General features: G+C 42.5%; 1 protein-coding gene across 1 annotated transcript in view; it reads left to right on the forward strand.

Moving 5' to 3' along the window:
* Positions 1 to 11,984: 11,984 nt before the first annotated feature.
* DCBLD1 (discoidin, CUB and LCCL domain containing 1) overlaps positions 11,985 to 24,133 on the forward strand; it is a 53,799-nt gene continuing 41,650 nt past the window's right edge. The window contains exon 1 of the mRNA XM_069850862.1: positions 11,985 to 12,180. Coding sequence (XP_069706963.1) covers positions 11,985 to 12,180 — 196 coding nt within the window. The remainder of the gene's footprint in view (positions 12,181 to 24,133) is intronic.

Raw genomic sequence — 24,133 nt, forward strand, 5'->3', positions numbered from 1 at the left:
TGCATGAGATACTTAACTAAACCAGTCAGGAGACAGGGATTAGTTTCTATTGATCTGCAGTAATGATGACTGGAGAAATGTCTCATTAAACCAAGTACTATAATGGATTTCAGACTATGCATATTTGAGTTGTGGAAGTTAACAAATAACAAGAGATGTGAAAGCTAGGGTAGAAAAGATAATGTATACTAAGGGGTAACAAAGATCTATGAATACGCTGCTAAAAATTAAAACGGAAAAAAATACTATATCAGGGCTTACTAAACTACATTTTTATGATCATCCTGTATCACACCAGGGGGGGAAAGAGGGCTAGCACAAAGTGACAATAAAAATCTTGCTGTTAATTAGATAAAGTCTGCACTACTTTTTGTGTTGGTTTAAAGAGGATAGATTGGTGTTTGCAAAGCCCTTTAGTGATTTGCTGAACTGTATTATCTATTAGGTATCTTCTGATTCTTACTAACCAAATGTGCAGTCTGAAATTTGCAGTAAACTAGATTTCAACATACACAGGTAGCAGAGAGGGCAACAGTGTAAAATGGCCTGATGCAGCATGTCTGAAGAGGACTGCATGGAAAAGATTTGCAAAGGTTTTTAGAGAGGAACAGAAGGAAAGAAGATTGCATACTGCAGAGGGAGTGACTTATCACTCTGAGGATGTAGATCAGTGTATAAGAAGATATAAAGCCAAGATTAGGAGAAAAAGACAAAAGGAGCAGAAGCAGCAGCATAAGATTACACAATATTTGTAAACATCTTCAGAACAGTCAGATGCTTAGCCTGCATAAACATCTCCCATAAAAGGCTTTACCTCTAACACTTCCTTGTTTCCATTATATTTGAAGATACCTGAACATGTAATCTCCTAGTAGTTTCATAAAAAGAATTTGCTCATCCAGCAGTCAAGAAGAGAGCCCATCTGCACAGAGTTTGTGACAACCAGAGAAGCAACAGTGCCTACTGTGGGGGGAGTTAGCAGAGGATGGATTTGACCATTTCAGTTACCTGCCAGTGCAAGCGTGTGGCTGGAGCACCGCTTGGATGCACAGCTCACTAACCTTTTGCAAAATATGTAGAATTACAGTCCCTTTCCCTGAAAATGTCCTGTCCTCCCTGGCTGAGCAGTGTTCCTGGGTACAGACACTGCTGCTGGTCCTCAGGAACAAGTAGTTCCCTTTCTCCCTGCAGGCAAGAGCAAAGCATCTCATAGTAGGAGAAAAAAAAAATTTAAACAAGTTCTCTAAAATGCTTTAGAGCCTCCAATAGGCAAACACAAGCTTGTGTTAAGCAGCTGGGTATACACCTGATCCCTTCTTGTTTGAGGGACAGGGAAACATCCCCTGGGAAGACCACAGTTATCTGGGACTACCGACATGAGAAAACTTGGAGTGGTAATGCAGCATATCATTTCCACCTGCATTAACAGGTGAAAAAGTGAAAAGCTAAGTGCTGTGGGAAAGACATCTTTTTACTTGACTCACTAATGTCTGCCAACACCACAGGCAACCCAGCTAAATCTTAAGGTTTTGTCCTCTGAGGGTTTCAAAGCCCTTTGTATTACCAACAGCCACCATGATTTAAGGCATGTCCTTGCCTTGAGAGGCACTTGACACCCCACTGGGCAGAGGAAAGGCCTGAGCCCACCTCCACAGCCCCAAAATTCAGTTCAAGCCCTGCCAAGATGTGCACAGTACTGAGCTCCATGACCATGTACCTGCTCCCTGGCTCTGGAGATGCCTGGGGCTTGGACTCATTGCCTAAATGCAGGTGAGTGGTGACACCTGTGCTGTCTCAGGGTATCCCAGACATTTATCCAGGGCTGGCAGCATCTAGGTACCATGGCTGCAGTCCCCAGGGCAAGGTCTGGCAGGTAGGGTCTGTCCCACCCCCAGCCTGGAGTGTAGCAACAAGGGGGACTGGGGCAGCCCCAGGCATGGTACAACTCCCTGGGGATGGGGACAGGCTGAGCCATGGGACCATGTCTCCTTGGGGCCTGCAGGCAGGCAGGACAAGGCTGAAAGAGCTGGAGATGAGCCGTGCTGTGGCATCAGTGGGGCAGAGGCAGATGGGATCCTGGGCTGTGGGAAGGGGACGAGCCACTCTGTGCCAGGTAGACGGGTGTCACCCTAGAGCAACAGACCAGCAGCTGACAGGCAGGGAAATCATCCAAGCATCTCAAAAGGCAAGAGGTGCCTCTGTTTAGGCCACTGAACCAAGCCTGACCTCTCCATTGACCTCAAAAGCAGTCACTTGCATTTAGAAGTGTTGCTTTTAATTAACTACAATGCTTTAAAACAGTCAAAGTATTATCTGTCCCTAGCTGTGCACAAGCAGCCCCTTGAGCCGAAGCTGACACGCTGTCAGACCCACAGCAAAGCTGTTGTTTGGATTTTGAACTAGCTTTTCCTTTTCCTTAGCTGAGGAAGTTTCCTGGCAGCTGAGAGAAGTTTCTTTGCTGAGAAAGTTTTCTCCACAAGAGAAGTCGGGCAGAAGTCAAAGCAAGGAGCAAGGCAGGCGCCCAGAGCTACAGCTTAAGACAAACAGTGAGGGTGCACACTAAGGCTGAGAGAATTGATTGCTCTGTGAAAAAGAGCAGGCTTGACACTGCCCCTTCCACCACATTCCCAAACCTCAGTTTCCCCTGCCCTGCCATAGCAGTGTGGTCACTCTTCCTTGCACCAGCTTTGGTGATTTTTTTGATGCCCTACTGAACTAATTCTGATCTCCACCACAGCAGAAAGTCATTCGCCTTGTTAAAACGTTCTCCTGGCTCAGCAAGTTGAATTGACTCAATACGACTTCAGGTGAGCGCCCGGGAGAGAGGAAATAAAGGCAAAAAAGGGGCCCTTCGAGCCTGCTGGTTTGAACCTTCACTCTAACTGCTGCTATTGTTAACTAAATTTAGGTCTGAGGATACGTTATTGTCCCTTGATAGAGAGAAGCCTGGGGAGTGGGTCTGCTGTTCATGATGTATTTGAATGTGATCTTGCACAATAGAGTAGTGACTCTGTGTGTTATCGTAATGCAAATAATAAGAGTTGGCCTTTAATTGTGAACACATCTGGATTCCCAAAAGACTTGCAAAACAATGGCATGCTTAAGCTGTAATGATAAAATACTATCTTAAGGTAAAGCAGGATAAGAGAAAAGCATTAAACAAGGGATGTCATACTGACTCATATGTTTATGCTCCTAAGATTAAATATATACATTGGCTTATTATTTTCTTTTATTACTTATATGTACAAACACAAGCACATGCACACATCCCTCTTCTAGCGCTGAAAGGAGTCAGTGGTGCTCAAAGAAGAGAGAAAAAATCTCTACATCAAAATAGATGTATGTAACAGAACTACTTATTTTAAAACAACTGATGCTGTCATAACTATTTCTTATAACGTGTTTCTGTATTATTTTTCTTCTCAGCAATGTCTGGGATATGGACTAAATTACACATCCAAGAAAATGTATTCAGTGCAAAAGGCTAATGTGCATTTTTGCAGTAACCCACAGCAGAGACTGCAGAAGGGACCATGTCCTTCAACTTCTGCAGACATTTGTGTTCACAGTTTACTGTACTGGTGAATACCCATACTAACAGCAATTTAAGCGAAGGTTGCACAGTTGTAATAAAAATTTATTAATTTATTCTGTTATGAGGAAACAATGCTTAAAACTGATCTGAGTATTCACCAGTCTGCTATATTTACTTTCTTTTATCCCATTATAATATCTTTGACAAGATACCTCAGATAGGCTTTGAATTTTTTCATTTTATACACAGGCACAATTACACATTGAATACTGTAATTAAAATACAAGAAAATAATCAAAGTCATCCCCATATTTTTTTATTATTTTTTAAAGGGTATAGATGTCTTTACAAAGACAGATGCCACTTAATCAGTTTTTACATTTAATAAATATCCTGGCCTTAAAAGCAATGGACAGCAAACCCTCAAACTATATATACAGTCATAATCCACAGCTGTGATAGTTATGAATTACAAGAATCTGACCTTGTAATTCATTGGTGGAATGTTCCAATGCTGTGTGGGAAAGTTGCACAAGAATCTTTTTCCCTACACATAATGATTATTGCAGATTTATGACCCATGCTTCCACTATGCATAACTGGCTTACTTTTGTGAAGCTCCCTAGGAGTGAAGACTTCCATAGAGCCCAAAGCAAGCACAGGGAAGGGGGAGGGAGCACAGCCTTACACATTACTAATTACCAAATTAATAAGCATGATTCTCATCCCTCTCTCTTCAAAGAAATCAACTGAAGGGAAAGACATCGATCTCTGGAGTTACTTTTCAACCCCCGAGGCTTTCTGTTTGAGTTTATACTGCACCCTGCAAGAAAACTGCAATGTGGCATGAACACTGAAGTGAGGAAGAAGGGCTAGATCTGTTGTAAACTGGATGATTTCTGTTAAATCAGGCAGTACCTCAGCTCACACTTAAATGTTCTTTCATCTTTTTAGGGTCTTGCTTATATAGCCAGGGGTACAGTGATCAGTAAACCAGTATGTAAACTGCCCTCTCTATATACATGAGAGTGAGTAAGTCTCACATTCTCTATGTTAGAAATGGGTAAACTGCTTACTTCCATACACCTTCCATTACTCCACACTTTCTTGGAAGAATGTAATTAGACTGATTACTATCTTTATTAAAAAGGCACGTGATTCAAACATAATTGGTTATTCCTGGAAGTGACCACGGGATTGCTTCATATTTTGCACAAGTTCTTGGCTCCTACTTGGATGCAACCTCCTAAGCAGGAGTAAATGATTAAGAGTATTTGTTTCTTTTGGGGGAAAAAAAAAACCAAAAGCAGACCATGCAAATCCAGCTGTGAAGTCCTCTTAAAAAAAAAAAGGGGGAAAAAAAATTAAGGGGGAAAAATGTTATCTTTTAAATATATGAGGTCTAGAACATTATGGAAACAGGAAAATTCTTAAAAACACCTATAAAGAGCAATAAGAGCTCTGTCACTGACAAGTTGATCAAGGATGGTACCACCTAGTCCTCTATGAAATAGTAAGGCTCTATTTTGATAGTCATGAATCTTTAGATCACAATATCTTTTGACAGAACTCTAAAACAATATGTCTAAATAAAAATGAACGTTCTACCCCATATTTCTTGGTAGAATTTAAGAAAGCAGGATGGCATTTCTGGTTTATTATCTTCTAAATCCACGTGCTTAGCAACTTTATTTCATTTTGCTTCAAAGTAGGACAAATTATGACCTAAGACTACCAAGCAGCTGGGAGAAACTGCAAAATATGTGGCACTGGGACAAGTTATTACTTTTCAGCTTTATCTCATAATTACATCATAATAGGTGATATGATTGGATAGGTTACAGCAATTAAAGCGGTGAAAAGTGCGCATTCATCCCCTATATGGCTCTCATTAGAGTTACACACAACTGCTGCCGTTGTAGTAAATGAGGCTGCATATCCTCCTTAGCATCCAATTATCCCAAAGGCATCTCCTGCCAGCGCTTGTAAGGGCCATGCTGCCACTGCCACCCAGACAAGACCCATCCTCCTATGCTGCTGAAAATGAAAGACAAAAGTCTTGAAACCTGCTGCAAGTTGGGTTTCTTTCTCAGAGGTTATTACCCAATTTTATTGCCACAATTTCTTCTTCCATGTTGTTAAGGTTTAAGAGTTTTTATGGTCTCTTTCCCCTGGGGATTTTTGCTGTCCATTTAATTGCATTATACCAGTATTGTGGTTCCAACTTATCCATGTAAGTGTGAGCAGCAGCCTGTTCCAGAGCAAGTTAAACTGTTTCTTCTATCTGAAGTCTTTTTTTCTGCCTGTTTTTTGCCTCATGTTTCTTTTGAAGTAATAAAGGATTCAGTCATCATATCCCCTTAGTTACTTTGTCAGAATGACTTGAAAAGTGGAAATGTTTTATTTACTCCTCCATTCCTGTGCATTTTTACACCTGGAGAGGACGCTTACAGTAAGCAAGAATAGAGGTTGCTAACGTGAGCCTCAACCGGAACCAAGGCTGGCTCTGACAAGGAAAGCTCAGTCTTGCAGTCTGCTACAAATAATGAACACTATTGTGGCAGTAGTTGGGTAAATATAGAATCATAGAACCACTAGGTTGGAAAAGATATCTTAAATCATCGAGTCAAACCATTCCTATCTGCCGCTAAACCATGTCCCTGAGCACCTCATCTACCCATCTTTTAGATACCTCCAGGGATGGTGACTCAACCACCTCCCTGGGCAGCCTCTGCCAATGTATGATGACCTTTTCTGTGAAAAATTTTTTACTGATATCCAGTCTGAACCTCCCCTGGCGCAGCTTGAGGCCATTACCCCTTGCTCCCTGTCACCTGGGAGAAGAAGCCAGCACACACCTCTGTCTACAACCTCCTTTCAGGTAGTTGTAGGGAGCAATAAGATCTCCCCTCAGCCTCCTCTTCTTAGGGCTAAACAACTCCAGTTCCCTCAGCAGCTCCTTGTAAGACTTGTTCTCCAGCCCCTTCAGCAGCTTTGTTGCTCTTCTCTGGACACGCTCCAGAGCCTCAACACCCATTTTGTAGTGAGGGGCTGAGTCCTGGAGGTCAGTCCACCTACAGCTGGTTTAGTAGTATGCAGACCCTAATAGAAGGGAGTGTTATACAGGCTGAAATGTATTCATGGCTCTGCGGGCATGGCATTAACACACAAGGAGGGCTCCTCACATATTGTGTACAAATGCTGAATCTAGACACACCTCAGGCTTTTAATTTATACATTTCATTTTCTGATTTTTGATAAAACCACCATATATACTTCTGGCATAACACAGTATCTGAATACATAGAGATCAGCAACCAGAGCATTTTGTTCTCAGCATTATCCTGTAAATCGGTTATTCTATTTGCTTTGCACTAATGAAAACCCAAAACCTGAACCATGTATAAAGACCAATTAAAGACCTCTCAATCTGCCAACTATCCTGCTAAAAGATAAGATTAACATATGTCTCAATGGCTAGAATTGTTCCTGCACTTTGTGATTCGTGACCTTGGGTGTTCTCCACTTCATTGTGCCCTACAATTCCACTTCTACACAGTCAGCAAAGAAAGTGCTTACAGCTTCCGAAAAACAGGAACTTTTCTGGTAGCCACACAAAAGCAAGGCTGCTCCAATAGTATGAAACTTAAAGCTCTTTCTACAAATTAGGTGTTTGTCTTCCTTTTTTCCCTAGAACAAATATACTAAACAAGATACTTTTGAAACAAAGTATGTATACAGTATTAAGCTTGCAAGATAACCTTAGGTAAACTCTTCAATGTGTTTTGAAGATCCATGAAAATATAGGCTGTAAAAGTCTATAACTGAAACCTAGGTATGTCCCCACCACATTGATAAATGACATTCTAAAATTTTTTGAGCTGATTTTGCCTTGAAGTCCTGTCCTGCTGTTCATCCTGAGGTCTGACATCCATGGAGTAAAAATATAATTTCTCATTTGCAGGTGGCTGCACAGTAAAGTTATCCATATAATGAATACCAGATGAGATACATTATTTGGTTGTAGGTTAATACCATTTGCTTTAGACACACAAAATACTCCAAATTGGAAAGCTAGGAAAACTAACATTTAGGGAAGGATACATGCTCATGTTAAAAAGTAGCCTGTCTACATGCTTGCATGAATCCTGTCTTTTCCAAATTAAGTAAGTGTTAGTGACCAAAATCAGCTGCATTAGGCAGTCAGAAGTGGTCTTCTAGGGAGTTCTCATGTTGACAATCTCCCATTGTGTGACATCCCCACAGGTTATTAGTTAGGCTCAATGTATGCCTTCTTTCTGAATTAATCTTTTGCTTTGCCCCAAGGCCCTTGTTTTTAAAAATATATTCATTTAAGAGCTGGTTTTAATTCTTCTTACAAAGGGAAACTTGGAAAGGTACACATAAACCAATGTAGCAATATGACAGGGGTTACACAAGTCCTTGAATAACAGCTTTGAGGGCTATAGACTACTTCATTCATCTTAATGATTATTTAATCTTGGAAGCCGACAGTAAGTTCCTTGCCTACAGCATATTGAAAACTGACAGGGAGAGGGCATGAGAAAGTAATGTGAATTTAATAGCAAAATAAATAATAAAGAAGCTGCTGCTCTGATTGTGTTATTCATTATCCTACTGTAGTTAATAGCGAACCCAGGCTTCCAACACCTTCTGGTAGATGTAAAGTTTCCACCTGAATGTTATAGACATTTGCAGCAGGAAACACATGGCCTCGGACAAGCAACTATCTCCTGCAGAGCCCAGGGCAATGAGAAGACTGAAAAGGCAGCCTTCCTGTACAGTAAGCTCTTTCACCAATCACCAAAGGAAAACAAATCGCACTCCCAGGTATTTTACAGCCCTGGTCTCAAGGGCAAGACTTATCATTTTACTACAAATTGTTTCAATAAAAATAATTGTGAAGGGAATTATTCTATAGCTATCTGTCCCTGAGGGTATTGCTAAGCCTCCAACATCCAGGAGAAGGAGGAGAAAGCTTCCTTTCCTGATGCCTGCCAGCCCATCTTCCTCCTCCTTATGAATCTCCTTACGCTGTGTGGCAGGCAATAACCGATTTGGCCTTCCTAGGCTGCTAACTTGCCTGTACTAGTCATCATTCTACCAAGTTCTGCCGAGAGCTCAGCACTAGCCACATTTATCTGCAAGCACCATGGCTTATTAAACTGCCCAAGATCACTAGACTAATTTTGTTGGATCACTGCCTCCATGAAGTTACTTGAGATTGACTTGCAGGAGTTTTCTGCCTATTTTATCATGACCCTTAACAAACACAACCAAAACCTGGCTCTATTATTAAAGATATTATTCTAGATCTCAGTTGATGGAATGCAAACCAGTGTAATGCACAGTATGACTGGTTTTGGTTGCTGACTGAAACTGATACAAAACAATGTACGCTAGGATGTTGTTACATTGCTTTTCAATAGGCTCAACTCTTTCAGAAGTGATACATGTTTTGCAACATCTATAGTGTCCTGTTTACTTCTCTCCTTCCTGTTTTCATTAATCTTGGGTCTCCTGTGTAGGTTTTGTATCAGTATTAGGCTTTGGACCAGTATTTGGTACTAGAGAAGCTAATTTTGACCACCACAGTTTGGTGTTATTTTTAAATCCAGTCTTGAGGCTGTTGCGGTTTGACTTTCTCACCCCTTCACCTTCATAATTACCCATATTTGTGTGGACAATGTGTTCCTGACAATCTGTGAGACAAAATCAGTAATAGGCCACTTTTATACACATGGACGTCCTTCTCTTTAAAAGTCAGATAATTCAAATAATTTAGATAATTCAGATAATTGAAGCCAGTGACCCATCCCAACATCCATTAGCCAGAAGGATGCTGGCATGAGAAGGTCCAGCAAGGTTTAGTCTGACTGATAAACTTCTGCAATAAGGATTGCTCTGCCATACACCATGTCAAACGTTTTAGCCTAGATTTCAAACTCTCCTTTGCAAAGCAGGAGTAAGTCTCAACTACTAAAAACCTATGTTAAATACATATACCAAGAACGTGGTGTACCGGGTAGATGGTAAAAAATATGCCTGATCACATATGGTGTCTGGAAAGTTAAAAAACAGACATTAACACTTACAAAACAAGAGCTCGATTAGAATCTAACAATTAACTGTTGTCTCTAGGACACACAAGTTAATTACATACTTCAGTTTAGCGTATCAGAGCAAGCAGTATTTCTGACCCACCAGCAGTGTGAATTTAACCTGCCTCACAGCAACTCAAATCCCAAGAGGCTATACAGGTTCAGAAAGGTTACTCTGAATTCTTCAGCATAGTTTTAAAAGGCCAACCGCTGGGGCCTGTTTTCTGTGCCAGCCTTCTGTGGCTGCTGGCGCTGCAGCCGTTTCTTTACTGTGCGCCTGTGTGTGTCCCTGTGCCACAGGTCTTCTCCAGAGCTGGGCAGCTGAGGCCAATCCACCCAGACAGACAGATGCCTGCAGGACCCTTTAAAAAAAAATCTATAATCAGCTTAGAACTTCAATACTTAAAAGCTCATGAGTTTTAAGCATGTATTTTGCACACCTGTGTGGAGATACCACCCCAAGAGTGTGTTAGAGGGGCAGAAAGCCCCACCATGACCTCAGCTCTGCTGCCAAATGCTCCCGTTTTGTCCCATGCTGCTGGGCACCCACTGGCCCCACTTGTTCCCACACCGCCACAGCACCCCGCATGGTCCCCACACACCCCACTGCACCCCTTCTCACTGCAGCAGCCAGAGAGGTGCTTGGGTATTTGCCTGAAAATGGGAAAATAATCCTGTTTGCTCCAAAAATATGTGTATGTACACACAAATATATATATACACACATATTAACTATATATAAGTTCACATGCATATATACATGTATATGCACATGTATGCATATACATATACATGCATATACATACACATATATGTACATGAATAGAATTTAGACTAGACGTAAGGAAGAATTTCTTCACCATGAGAGTGGTGAGGCAGTGTCACAGGTTGCCCAGGGAAGCTGCAGATGTCCCATCCCTGGAGGTGTTCAAGGCCAAGTTGGATGGGGCCTTGGGCAGCCTGGCCTGGTGGGAGGTGTCCCTGCCCATGGCAGGGGGGTTGGAACTAGATGATCTTTAGGCTCCATTCTGACTCAAACTATTCTATGATTCTCTCTATATACATATATGCATCTATATACATATATATGTATATATGTACACATGTACATGTATGCACATATTTACACATGTATATATACATATATATGCACACACGTATATGTACACGTATATACACATATACATGTGCATATATATGTGTATATAAAATATACATATGAACAACTATATGCAGACATGTGTAAATTCATATGTGTATATACACATATATACACACACATAGATACATATATACACATGTATATGTACATACATGCGTATGTATATGTATGTATGTGTAAATACATGTAAATATACATGTACATATACATGTAAACATACATATACATATATGTATATACATATCACAGAATCATAGAATAACCAGGTTGGAAGAGGCCCACCGGATCATCGAGTCCAACCATTCCTATCAAACACTAAACCATGCCCCTTAGCACCTCGTCCACCCGTGTCTTAAACACCTCCAGGGAAGGTGAATCAACCACCTCCCTGGGCAGCCTGTTCCAGTGCCCAATGACCCTTTCTGTGATGAATTTTTTCCTAATGTCCAGCCTAAATCTCCCCTGGCGGAGCTTGGGGCCATTCCCTCTTGTCCTGTCCCCTGCCACTTGGGAGAAGAGGCCAGCAATACATATACATGTATACGTATGTGTATGTATATATATATGTATGCATATGTATATACATATATCTGTATATACATATATATGTATGTAGAGATATACATGTATATACATATATATGCATATGTATATACATACACATACGTATACGTCTATCTGTATATATGTGTGTATATATACATATGTATACATATATGTATATATGTCTGTACAGATATACATGTATATGCGTGTGTATACACAGGTATATCTATACATACACATACATACACCTAGATGTACATACATGCATGTACACCTATGGGTACATGTATATATGTGTAGACGCTTATATATACCCGCATACATACACATACACGTACACACGTGTACACGGCTCCACGCGTGTTCAGCGCGGAGCGGCCGCGGTCCCGGGTCGGTCCCGGGTCGGTCCCGGGGTGCCGGTCTCGGCGGGGGCGGCGCGGGCGGCCCGGCCCCTCGGTGCGGGGCGGGAGGAGCCGATCCCCCGCGCCGCAGCCCAATGGGAGCGGGCGGCGCTCCCCTTTCCCCCGCTTCCTTTCTCCACCCCCCGCTCCGCTCCGCGCGGGGAGGCGGGAGCGCCGCGGCCCCTTCTCCGCGGCGGCACCTGCGGGCGGCGGGGATGCCGGGCTGCCGGCCGCCCCGGCGGGGAGCGGAGCGCCCGGGAGGAGCCGCGGGGCGGCGGGGGAGCCGAGGGAGCCGAGCCCCGCCGAGGGCTGCGGCCGCGGGGACCGGGGGGGCGCGGGCCGCCCCCTCGCTGCTGCTCTCGCTGCTGCTCGGAGCCTCGGCCCCGCTCTGCCCGCGGGCGGAGAAGCCGGGTGAGTGCGGGGGGGGAGCCGACCCGCTCCATCGCTGGGTTAGAGCGGTAACCGGTAAGCGCACGCCGCGGCTTCCTTAATCTTTCGTGGATTAGGACTTTTTCTTCTGTCTTTTGAGTCGAATAACCGGAGCAAAGTCCCCGGCGAGGGGCTGGCAGGCGGCGGGGAGCGGCTCCCGCTGCCCCGCGGGTCTCCCGGGCGCAGAAACGCCCTGGGCCGGGCCGGGCCGGGGCTTTGCGGGGCTCCCGAGGGGACCCTGCGAGCCCTCCGGAGGTACCGCGGCTCGGTACCTCGAAATCGCTCTGGGCTCCGCGTTTCGCCGCGGCTGAGCTCCCTTTGTAACCCGCCCGGCCTCACGCGTCCCTCTTGGCTGAGTTTGCTGACAGCTACAGCTAAAATAGTTAACGCTGGAAATTAAGCATCGTAATGAGCTTGAAAATGCAGTCGGGTAAAGTGAAAGTCCCCCTGTTTGTATTCCAACTTGTCTGTGAAATCCAGAACCCGGTGCTGTGCGTTCCCGATGCACCCAGGCAGTGGCACAAAGTACGTTTCTTGGCTGATTTTATACCTGTCTTTTTCCATAACTTCCTATTAACAGAGATTCCCGATACGGATCTCTGCAAAAGGGAAAATTCTCTGTGAGTCGTGTTGCCGTTCTGTTTGTCGTTTTCATGCGCTGATCTTTTTCTGTTGAAACTTTGCTCTTCTGTCCTCAATATGTTTCCCCATTTTTAGGCTCCAATGATACGCTCCAAGAAGCACTTAAGCAGGAAAAAAAAAATTCCCACAGTCCTTTCTTTCCATCAGTGTTTTGTTTTGGTTTGTTTCCTCTTTCACCGATGTTTGTCTTGCACGTGATGACATCAAGGAGAAAGCCATTTGGGGAGTCAGTTGGAAATATTAGAGTTTGCTGGGATTTCTGGGGGGTTTAGTGCATGAAGTGACACTGAGCAGTAAGTATGAAACCCACACCTTTTCAGTATTCTCAAATTAATTGGTAAAGGCAGTTATGTTGCATTTACGTTCAAAATGCCTCTACCCTCAAACCAGCAGCAGGGAAGCACAAGAATATTTTACCTGGTTCTCTTTGGACCGAACTCAGATTTACAAGATAGCCTGTCCACCACCTCGAAAGCAGATCAGATTTTTGACTCCTGTCTTTCCTTTCTCCTCAGGGGGCAGGCGTTCTATTTGTTTGTTTACTGTTATTACCCTATAAACTAGGGGTTAAGTATTCTAAAATCACACCGGTGGAGAAAGGAGATAAGTGGATACAAACTTCCTGTTGCTCGAGCTTCTTGACTTGGTTTAAAAATTGTAAGGGAGCATGAGAAGTGCCAGGGTGAATCTGGCTTGAGTTTCAGCTAATTCTGTATCTTGTCTCCACCGGTGTCTCCCACCAGCTGGTTCAAAGAAAGATGTGCTGGTTTAAATATATTGATTTAAAAATACTACTTTATTTTTAAAAATGAGTACATTTCTCTGGCTTCTCATGAGCTGGCTGCGCAACCTGCTTTTTTAACGACCAGTTCACCTTCCTCTTCAGTTTTTCCTGGGGGATGCTGCAGAACAAGGTTGAAGCTGCTGTTATAGCTTCTGTTCTCTTACTTAAGTTTTAAATTAAGGAAAGGCCTCTTTTCCACTGTCTTGATTACTTCATAACATGGCTCATACCCAAGTGTGACTGTGAGGAGCCCAGGTGTCACTTCTTTTTCTGCTCTTGAGAACACATTAAATGTGTGTGCATGTGTGTGAAGACATGCATGGAACTTGGAATTCTGTCGTTCATCAAATAATCATAGGAGTGACTGAGCGTTCAGGGAACTGTTCTTAATTAAAACATATTTATAAGCTTAGTAGGTTTCACATAGGGATAAATATTGTATCTATGACTGTGTATGAGTAATAAATAGCTTTGGGATTTATAGTAAAAATTCTTCTTTATTCTGCTGTACATGGATCTTTACTTCTCTTGCAGTTTCAGTTGCCAGTTCTTTGCTGACAACTACAAAATATACCTTGTTCCCTGCCTGCCAACCTCAAACATCTGTGCCTGACCTGCTATCTCTTCTCAAAATCTCCTTCCAGCAGTTTGAATCCAAGGCAGTAGGAAGGCAAACCTGAACATATTATCTTTGCCTTTCACTATTCTCTGGTTTTCCCTCTGGTCTCTTTGAGCAAGACCTTGAACCATGCAATTGTGGGCAGTTGATATCTAAGACAGAGTTGAATTTAAGTCTTTCTTCTCAGAGTTTTGAACCTTCCTTCTACTACATTTCTGGCCACTAGGTCTTAAAACTGACCTGAGGGTTCGTTGTTCGTAGGAAGGCATAAGAACAGAGATTTTATTCTATTAAGAACAAGATTTAAGCCACTGCTCTTGCTGTAACTCATTTATTTTCACTTCAAACACAGCACAGCAATGAAATTAGTTCATGTGGAATTTGCAGACCAGTGTCTGAACGTGGACTTTTCTCGCCGTATTCCTGGGTCTGTTGACAGTTATACCAAGTGCCCAGTTGGAAGAATTGATGGGCAGTAGACTTCTAAACACTTTGAGGCGAGGCTGTTATTTGATGTGACAACAGCATATGCAGTAATTATGAGAGATTATGCCTGTTCCTCCAGGGCTTTACAAAACTCATATAGAAGAATATTGGTGTGACCATGCTAATCCACTTTGCATGCCCGTTTACAGGATTTTGAAATGCAGGTGGAGATGAATCTTTCTTTTACCCACCCCTCTCCAGTTGCTGAATATAAGTGATTGGTAAATTTTCAGTTTGTTTGCATTTTATCGTGACGTCTGCTTCCTTCCTTGGCTCCCTCTGTCTTGCCTTGTGAATGCTGACTAGAATTGCTAAAGAGGGAGGCAAGAGTTTTCCGATTGTAGTTCACAAGCAATGTGCGTACCCACCACATGAAAACTGCAGTGTTTTCAGTCACACAGACTTTGCTATAAATAGCTCTAAGCCCTTTATATGTACTTCTCTTTAGGTTACCAGGGGATGTATTTAAAACAGAATCAGATACAGGGAGGCTGCTGGGACTCTCACTGACAAAGGAGGGAGGAAAACATGCCTTGTGAGAGTTGTTACCTGCACATAACCATAACATGCATGGCTGTTGAATTATTTAATGCAAATTACTTGTTGATTTTCATACGTAAAACTACATTCATTTATATTTATCAAAACTGTGCCACCTTTAGTCCACCGGAGCCATATATGTAGCAGAGCGTAAAAAAGTTTGAAAAGCACTGACTTTGAGAATGCTTACACTAGCCTATAGAGGTGCATCAAAACCATTTTAGGTACCAGAAGCAGTATAGCATTGAACGCCCATCCGAGCTAACACACTGCTGACAACTGTAGTCCTGAGTGGTGGCGGGCACTGAAGTCCTGAGCATAGAGATTGCTGAAGGTTTGGGGCTGGCTGTATCGTATCATGTGCTCTCCTGTGGCATGTACTCATCAACACACGGGTTTGCACCATCTGCAAAGAATAAAACAAGCCAGATGAAATCATAATAAAATTCTTCTGACTGAATTCTGTATAATGGCATTGGATCCCAACAGTCTGCAATAAAAATTGTTAATAGCAGTGTACGAGAGTGAGCACACAACTTCCCGAAAAGGTTTAATTAGCATTACGACTGGGAACAGGAAACTTCCAACTGGGACAATCTAACAGTGATGGTTAAATAAAAAAAAGGATAGTGGTTTGACTAGGTTTACGAGAATACAGATACCTTAATTTTTGTTTTCCGAGTAAATTATGAGCTATCTAATTAAACTGATTTTTGTCTGTGAAAATTGTGTGAGTACTAAAGCCAAATTTTTGAGGTTGGCTGGATGCTGGCACACTGACACTGCCAGTAGTTATGGTTGGGATTGTTGATCCTGTATAATTAAGCCTGGGAGCTGAGAGTGTTACAAGGAAGAAACGTGTTTTTTTTATTCCCTCTCTCCCTGTCTCTTCTTCTGACAGAGGCAGGACCTGTCTCTTGGGAGTTTCTTTCCAAGATGTGAAGGCTTAGTTTGGTAGTGGTGGGACTTTCTCATACTCTCTGAGCAGGATTTCCAGTCTCAGTGCACCATTACTCGTTATTTCAGTGTCATCAATGGGATGGGATTGGTGCCTGGTGGCAGCAGCTGCCTGCATGGCAGTTCCATGCTGGCCCACTGCTAGGCAGAGGGAAGGACAAGTGCTCTCTTTTCCCATCTCCAAAGAACTTCAGTAAAGGTGTTTTCAAGTGCTATGAAGAGGGACAAGAGAGTAAAGGGGGAAGGTAGAGTGGAGCGAGGCTATAAACATAGATCCAGAGCCTCTTAGGAGAGCAGGATCTTCATTTTGATATTTAGCATCACACCTTTAGGCTCAAGCTGCTACCGTAATTACAATAATATTCACCAGGCACTTAGTAGAGTTCTAAAATGTTGTTTCTTCCCTCACCTACTGTGAAAACGTTGTTTCTATCACAGTTTTAATCTGTGATGTTCAAGTTGCTGATGCTTCCACCACAAATTGTTCAACAGTATTGGATTTCAGTCTAATGTTTTGACATTGAAGTTTAAGTCATGTTGATGTCATCTTCCAGATGTTCATGTCTACTGAATAAAAATTGTGTATTTGTTTTATTTCAAATTATGAAAACACATGGGGAATTCTGGATGGAATCCCTCATGCTGTACAAAGGGCCTGTGTGTCCTGTCAGAAATCAAACAAAACTTTTCTTCATGGTGTAGTAAGAAGAGACCTCAAAGCACTGGAAATGTAGGTGGGTTTCTTCACTCATCTGAACAGAATGGCTTTGTTACATTCCTGAGCCTTGTTGTTGCAGCTGCAGTAGCTGCACAGAATGGAGACGTGTGGCTTTTGCCCAAAATTACTTGTCTTTTGCTCTGTTGCTATGCTTTGTTTGTAAAATGAACTCATAATAGAAAAAAAAAAGAGAGAGAAAAGAAAAAAAGAAGTCTACTTTGTCCTCCAGGTATGAAAAAATATACTTTAACCTGTAAAATAAATTCAAGGATCCTGTAGGTCCCCTTCCACTTAGAGGCTCTGTCAGCAAGGTCCATGGCTAGCGCCAGAGTTGTTGCCCTCCCTGTTGTCTCAGCTTGCTCCCGAAGTCAGGCATTTCTCCTATCTTGTTTCTTGTACCAGCACGGTACAAGGGAATTGAAGCACTTGCTGAGGTATTAGTATTTTGTCACAGACAGAAGAGGCATAGTTAAATTTGTGGTCCTTAAAACAGGTACCTGAGAACATACTGACTTTCAGCAAGTATTTATGGCCTCAAGCTCCGCCAGGGGAGATTTAGGCTGGACGTTAGGAAAAAATTCTTTACAGAAAGGGTCATTGGGCACTGGAACAGGCTGCCCAGGGAGGTGGTTGAGTCACCTTCCCTGGAGGTGTTTAAGGCACGGGTGGACGAGGTGCTGAGGGATATGGTTTAGTGTTTGATAGGAACGGTTGGACTCGATGATCCGGTGGGTCTCTTCCAACCTGGTTATTCTGTGATTCTGTGATTCTGTGATTAATGCTTGTGTTTTAAAAATGAATCTGCTATTTTTTAGATTAAATCCAGTCCCTGTGCTCTTTAGGTGGGAATAAAATTAATGTATCAAAATAAATTGAGCAGTTACACTGAGGTGCTTGTTCTTGAGATGAGCAAAAAAGTTTAGACCTTCCTGCTTTGTCCTGTTTCAAAACTTGAGAACACGATTGTTTGATATTACTGCTAATCAGAAAATCCAGTCAAATAAAATGAAGGGATGGTGTTTCAGTACAAGCGGTGTACACAGGGTGGCATAAAACATTCTTTTCTGCACTGTTTTTCACATCCATTTGAAAATACCTTTAATGCAGTCTCATATTAACATGTTATAGAAGATGCAGAAATGGTGCTGTGGCTCATGCATAGCACCACAACCAACACTGTAGTGCTTAGGCAAATATCTTTCAGAGCAACTATATGTAACAACAACAAGATGAAGAGATGACAGTATTCCCTAGCTTATGGAGCCTCTGAGTGTACTGTGCTGGTTAATACCTTGATGAGTATTAGGCAGGCTGGTCATCAGTATTCTAGGTCGGATGCGTGATGCAGCTCCTTTACTGTATCTTCATCTTAGTTCAGTTAGTTTTTGCTTTGTTTCTACTGGAGTTGTAAGGAACCACTTCTTGATAGGTTGCAATAACCATGGAGGTAACAGCTAACTTCCTCAAAGTTAGGCTGACTGAGACAAAAGGCAAAACAAAAAGCTGTGTTTTGCTAATAAATGTCAATTACTGTTTCCATCACAAACCAATTAGTTTTCTCTTGAGATATTTGTTCATTTATATCTCTGGGATAATAGGAGGTATGCTTAATTTGCTTTGTGGAAAGTGATGTTCTTTCGTCCTTTCTTTCTAACAAATCACATATTCGAACTAATGATACAGGCAAAAAAGGTAAATGTGTGATTTTTCAAGTAAGCTGAGACAGGTTCAATTTCAAAAGACCGCCCTTAATTATTGATAACTACCAGTCTTGCCTGACTTGTACCACACTAACAAGGGGATTACATACTTAAAAAAGGAGATTGGTGGTTTCATCCTACCATGTTCAGCCATTTCTTCTTACCCGAATTAAAGCTGTTTTGAAATCTTGCCTTCCCACCTGCTACTGTAACTGGAACACCTCTGCTTCAGCCTCTCTTTCCCCTGGTATCTCTGAATTTCCTGTCCCTGTGGGTTTGTCAGTCCTCAGCACTGCTGTGAATATTCCTATTCCTGTGCAACCCAATATTCAAGTCTGGCCCTGAGCTTGTAGCATATGTTTCCCACACAGTCCAAATTTGGTGCTATATACTGTAAGTTAATCTCCAGTAAAGCACAGTGAAGAGAAAAAACTGGGAAAAAAACAGATGGAGAAAGTAGAGCAAACAGTTTGCATATATATACGTCTCTCAGTTAAGATTAGCATTTCTTACTTTGCCTGAAAAGCCCTTAATAAAAATCCAACTGCGTGTTTGCCCCGAGTCATCAGCATCAGAGCATATGCCCTGATGTCACATTGTTCCCTCAACCCAGGGGAAGCCCAGCATGGGGTAGGAGGGTGCTCCATCTCATTCTGTGGCTTGGTGTCCCTGCCACATTGCTGGGATGCCGTGTGCAGAGGAACAGGCAAGAACCCCTTGTCCCTTGGGCAATGAACTTCTCGGTGTTTTCCCAGTACCTCTGCATAGTATGGATGTGTATATTAAAGTAGACAGGTATTTATTAGAAAATAAAAAATCAACTTTCCTTTTACAAAAAGGGAAGCCTACATTTAAAATTTCTCTGAAATTTCCTTAAGTGTATAGCTCTGTGTATAGCTCTGTTCTCATTTCTGTTTCCAAATACACATTGGCTAATAAAGTGTTGAGGTGGTCATTTACAGCAATATGTCACATCCATAAATAAAAAGCAGTCACAAATGCTAAATGCAGCTATGCAAGGAATAAATAAATAAACAAAAAATTACAAATCTCCTTTGTTGCAGCAGTTAAAAAGGCATAGAAGTTTTCTCACACCCACTAACTCAAGACTGCTGTATTTAGAGTGCTGAAAAGCAGATTCTAGTGCTGAAACTTCCTTCTGTGGAGGACTACATTTGGGTATACTCCCCAAGTCCTGGGAGTGGCGACTAAAACATACTTATTTTTGACATGAACTCTGGTATTGTCCGTCTTTCAGCGACCGTGGTGGAACTAAATAGTGATCCTGAAAAGCACAGGCAAACCTAGTTTGCTACTATTTGTGTATTTAATGGAAGCAAAGCAAGCAAACTGTATGATATTATTTACACTTTTGTGTACATCTTGTCTTTTATGTGTGACAGGATCTCGTTCTTTACAGAATACAGCCACTTCTTAATCTGGTGTCCTCATAGATAATTCATAGGAAAGGGACTACTAGGCTGCAGCTGCCATTCTCTCCTTTTGCCACTGTGATTTCTACAGTAATTTGAATCATCTCATCACTGATAACTCATGCGTAAATGTAGCCAGGTAGTGTTAGGCTTCATCCTGATGCAAGTCCTTAAGATGTATAAGCAGAACAGATGGTTGTTTTCCAGAAAGTTATTTGATTAAGGAGCAAAAATAATTGAGTCTTTATGGATAGAGTTAAACCAGAAGAGTTTCAGTGTGTGAGTTCATATTTGTGTTAGTTTAAGAATTACTTTACTGCTTGTTAGGTATGCAAACCTGAATGCAGAGTGTAAAGTTCCCTCTTCGGTAGAATGTGGCCTCCTATTGATGGAAGAAGTTGCTTATAAGGAGATTTCTGCTTTCTTTAGACCTTCCAAAGGAGGCCTGCAGGAAAGCTGAGGAGGGGTTCTTTATCAGGGAATGCAATGATAGGACGAGGGGTAGTGCTCTGAAGTTGAAAGAGGGGAGATTTAGACTAGATATTAGGAAGAAATCTTTTCCTGTGAGGGTGGTGAGGCACTAGCACAGATTGCCCAGAGAAGTCATGGATGCCCCATCTTTGAAAGCCTTCAAGACCAGATTGAATGAGGCTTTGAGCAACCTGATGTAGAGGAAGCCCGTGGCAGAGGGGATAAAACCATATTATTTTTAAGATCCCTTCCAACCTAAACCATTCTATGATTTTGGCAGCTAAATAAATAAAATTCCAGATCTCACTAGGTTTTTGTCTTTGCTAATTCCTGCAAAGGTGAGAGATTTCTAGGGTAGTAAAAGCTGCCCAAGTTGATTGTGGTAATCTGACAAAGTCATTCCTATGTAGGTCAACAAAGCTGTAAAGATTTCTCTGGCCACTGGCATATGGTTGTGCCTGCAGTTCCTAAAGAACTTCTTAATTCTGAAAAACTATAGTACAGTTTTGAGCAAGTTGGCTAGGTAAGGCAATTGGTATTGACCCAACTGGTTACCAAAATACCTTCTTATGTTTGAAGCAGAGCATCTCCTGAGGCTGGCTGCAGGGGACGCCCTGAGGAAAGCCAGCCTGTAGCTACAGTCCAAATGGCTGAGGGGTGATCACAGCTGGGCACTCGGTGGGAATCTGTGATTTATGGAACTGCTGCGGAACCAATTTGAGAGCATTTGCTGCTTTCTCATTTGTGCTTTAAGAGGGACATTACAGTAAATAATGTCTGTGAAGAGGAGGGAAAAACACACTGTGGTTTGTTTGACCTCCTTCTCCTTTTGCATCCCTTTGAAGTTAGTAAGTAAATAATCTGGGTAATGAAATTAGCACTCCACAATGTTTCTTTTTTTCTTCTGCTGCTCTACCTTCCCTTCCTGCTGTTAATCCTTCTCCCAGCCACTGCTTGGTTAACTTGGGCAGCAAAATGTGTGTCCTGAGGAAATGCACAGAGGTTAAAGTGTTTCCTGGAAACCTAATGGAGTCAAACAAATTAAAATGCAATTCAAAGAAAAAAAATACATATGATTTTTTTTTTCTTTTATGGTAGGGCATACTGCAAAGTGGGGAACTTCTTTCCTTGAAAAGATATTAATAATAATTTAAAGGCCATGGGAAATTGCAGTCACTGTTTTTCCAGATGATTATAGACTTGCCTTAATTTTCAGGTGCTTCTTTCATTATTTAAAGATAGTCTTCACAATATTTGAAAACATTCTGAAGAATATAAACCTGGACTTCTGGAAAGAAATGCAGTGGATTTCTATACTACTTTACACTCAGGGCTCAGACAGCTGCTCAGTTGGTGTAAATGTCATCCACCCTGAATTTGGTGGTTTGTGAAATCCCCAAATGTGTGGTCACCCTGCTCCCACTCCTCATGGCTCCTGCATCTCTGGCCCCAGCACTGTTGGGAAGACGGGTGGAGGACTGAGGGTATTTGTCCACCCAGTGGTACCTTGGGCCTGCAATGTTGCCTTTCAGTTTTGTTACCTAGTTGAGCCCATTGCCAGGAAAAGCACTGGGGTCTGACATCTTCATTGTTCTCTGGAGAAGGGACTAGTTTAGGTGCTGATGATACGGTGGTCTCTTCCATTATAATGGTGCAATGAAGAGTTGATGCTCTTGACCCAGATCTGTTGACAGAGGTGTTAGAGATAAAGCACTTAATTAAGTGGTTTGTTTTTTTGGTTTGTTTTTTTTTTTTTCTATCACCTCAGGAAACACTGAAGGTACAAACCCAGTCATGTTTGCAGCATGCACAGTTCTGTTAATGATGAAAGTCAGAGTAGCTGTATGAAAACCTAAGATGTTGTCAGGCCACACCAGTGGTTTTGCATGGCATCTGGCAAAAAATTCCTCTTGTTTTTTCCTTAGTCTTTTCTCCTATCCCACATGAGCAGAGAGGACACAGGTTTGACTGGAAAGTGTTGATTTTTATTTTAGATACTTCTTTGTTCGTATGTATAACCCAAATCATTGGTGCAGAATTCCTTGACTCAGTAATTATTGAATCTTTTAATAAGCTAGATTTATTACTTCAGGGAAAGCAAAGTGGAAGACAAGACAAATTTCATTTCTCCTCATGGGGATTCTCGTGAGAGTTTGCAAAGCTGTACCCTCAATTTGGTGGCATTTTCTTTGCTTTGACTGTCTGTTTGCACCTGTGGCTCTTCAGAAAACACTGATTTTTGGCTGCATCCAGAATTCATGTATAAAACTCAGTTTTCTGCTCTCTTCTCTCAAGTGAAGGAGGAATGGGAAGGAAAAAGTATAGGCTGGCACCCCCCTGTGCACTCTTTCCCCAAGGTTTGGTGGGGTGTTGGGTGCACACCTTGTTCCAAGCACCACTATCAAGGCGGGCATCGAAAGGGATGTCAAACTGGGAAAGAGGAGGCAGAGAGGGAAATAAGGTTACTTTCGGGGTCTTCATCCCAGTGTGAAGAGATTGGTGTTTAAAAGATAGGTGGATGAGGTGCTGAGGGGCATGGTTTAGTGGTTGATAAGAATGGTTGGACTCGATGATCCAGTGGGTCTTTTCCAGTCTTGTGATTCTGTGAGGTGGTGGATGGTAGGAGCGTGTAGCCAGAGAGGCTGGGAGAGAAACGCTGGTGGCCAATGGGGCTCATGCATTGGGGTAGAAGATGGCAAGGAGCCTCTGGCTATGTGATGAACACACCTAGGTATAACATGTATTTAGCACTGGAGCAGGTCCAAGTCCATTATTAATTGCTTAGTGAGGGTGAATCATAAGGATGAAGAAGGCAGATGTTTGCTGCCGGGATATTGTAGCAATGCTTTTGAAAATGCTCTTTGATATCATGCTATGTAGCTGTTTTGTAGTTGATGGTATAAACATGTTTAGCAAATGCTGCAACACATGGAAACTTCTTATAGCAGTTATTTGAAAAGCTGTAGCCTCTTCCCTAACTCAGAGGGGGATCTGCTGAGTGCTTGGATGAAGGTACTGCACAGATCCAGTTGTGTGTGAGCAGGGAGTGGAAAAGCCTAGGGTGCTTAGCACTGGACTTGGGAAGAGGCAGGAGGATGGAGTCAGACCAGCCAGGTGATTTTGGGTAGCAGGAGGTTATCTCTAGGAACCAGCATTTTTTTCAGAGATCTCTAACTCTGCTGCTTCCGGGACCACCACTGTTTTGCTAAAGCCACAGTATCTGTCAGGGGTTGTGTCCAGGGCAACTCACAGTGTGGGATTGGAGCTTCTTTGTAGACATTGATTTCATCACCTACATCCTTGCTGGGCAGATTAGATCCTGGAGGGGACCCTCCTGCCCATGAGTCAGCAGCAGTGGTCAGACCCAGCCCAGATACGGCTGCCTAAAGATACTCGTTCACCTTCTCCTGTGCATGGGATATGGTACTACCTGCCAGCCATGTGATACCTCCTCTCGCCCTCTCCACTGGCATATGTTCTGGTGTCCTCTGGAGGGGTCCCAGGTTTGGCTTCACAAGCATGCAAGTATGTGCTCCTGTTGGTGAGCACTGTGTGAGAGAGAGGACAAGGTACAAGTGGTGTGCC

This window comes from Phaenicophaeus curvirostris, chromosome 2, assembly GCF_032191515.1.
Source record: "Phaenicophaeus curvirostris isolate KB17595 chromosome 2, BPBGC_Pcur_1.0, whole genome shotgun sequence".
In the NCBI taxonomy this organism is placed as follows: Eukaryota; Metazoa; Chordata; class Aves; order Cuculiformes; family Cuculidae; genus Phaenicophaeus; species Phaenicophaeus curvirostris.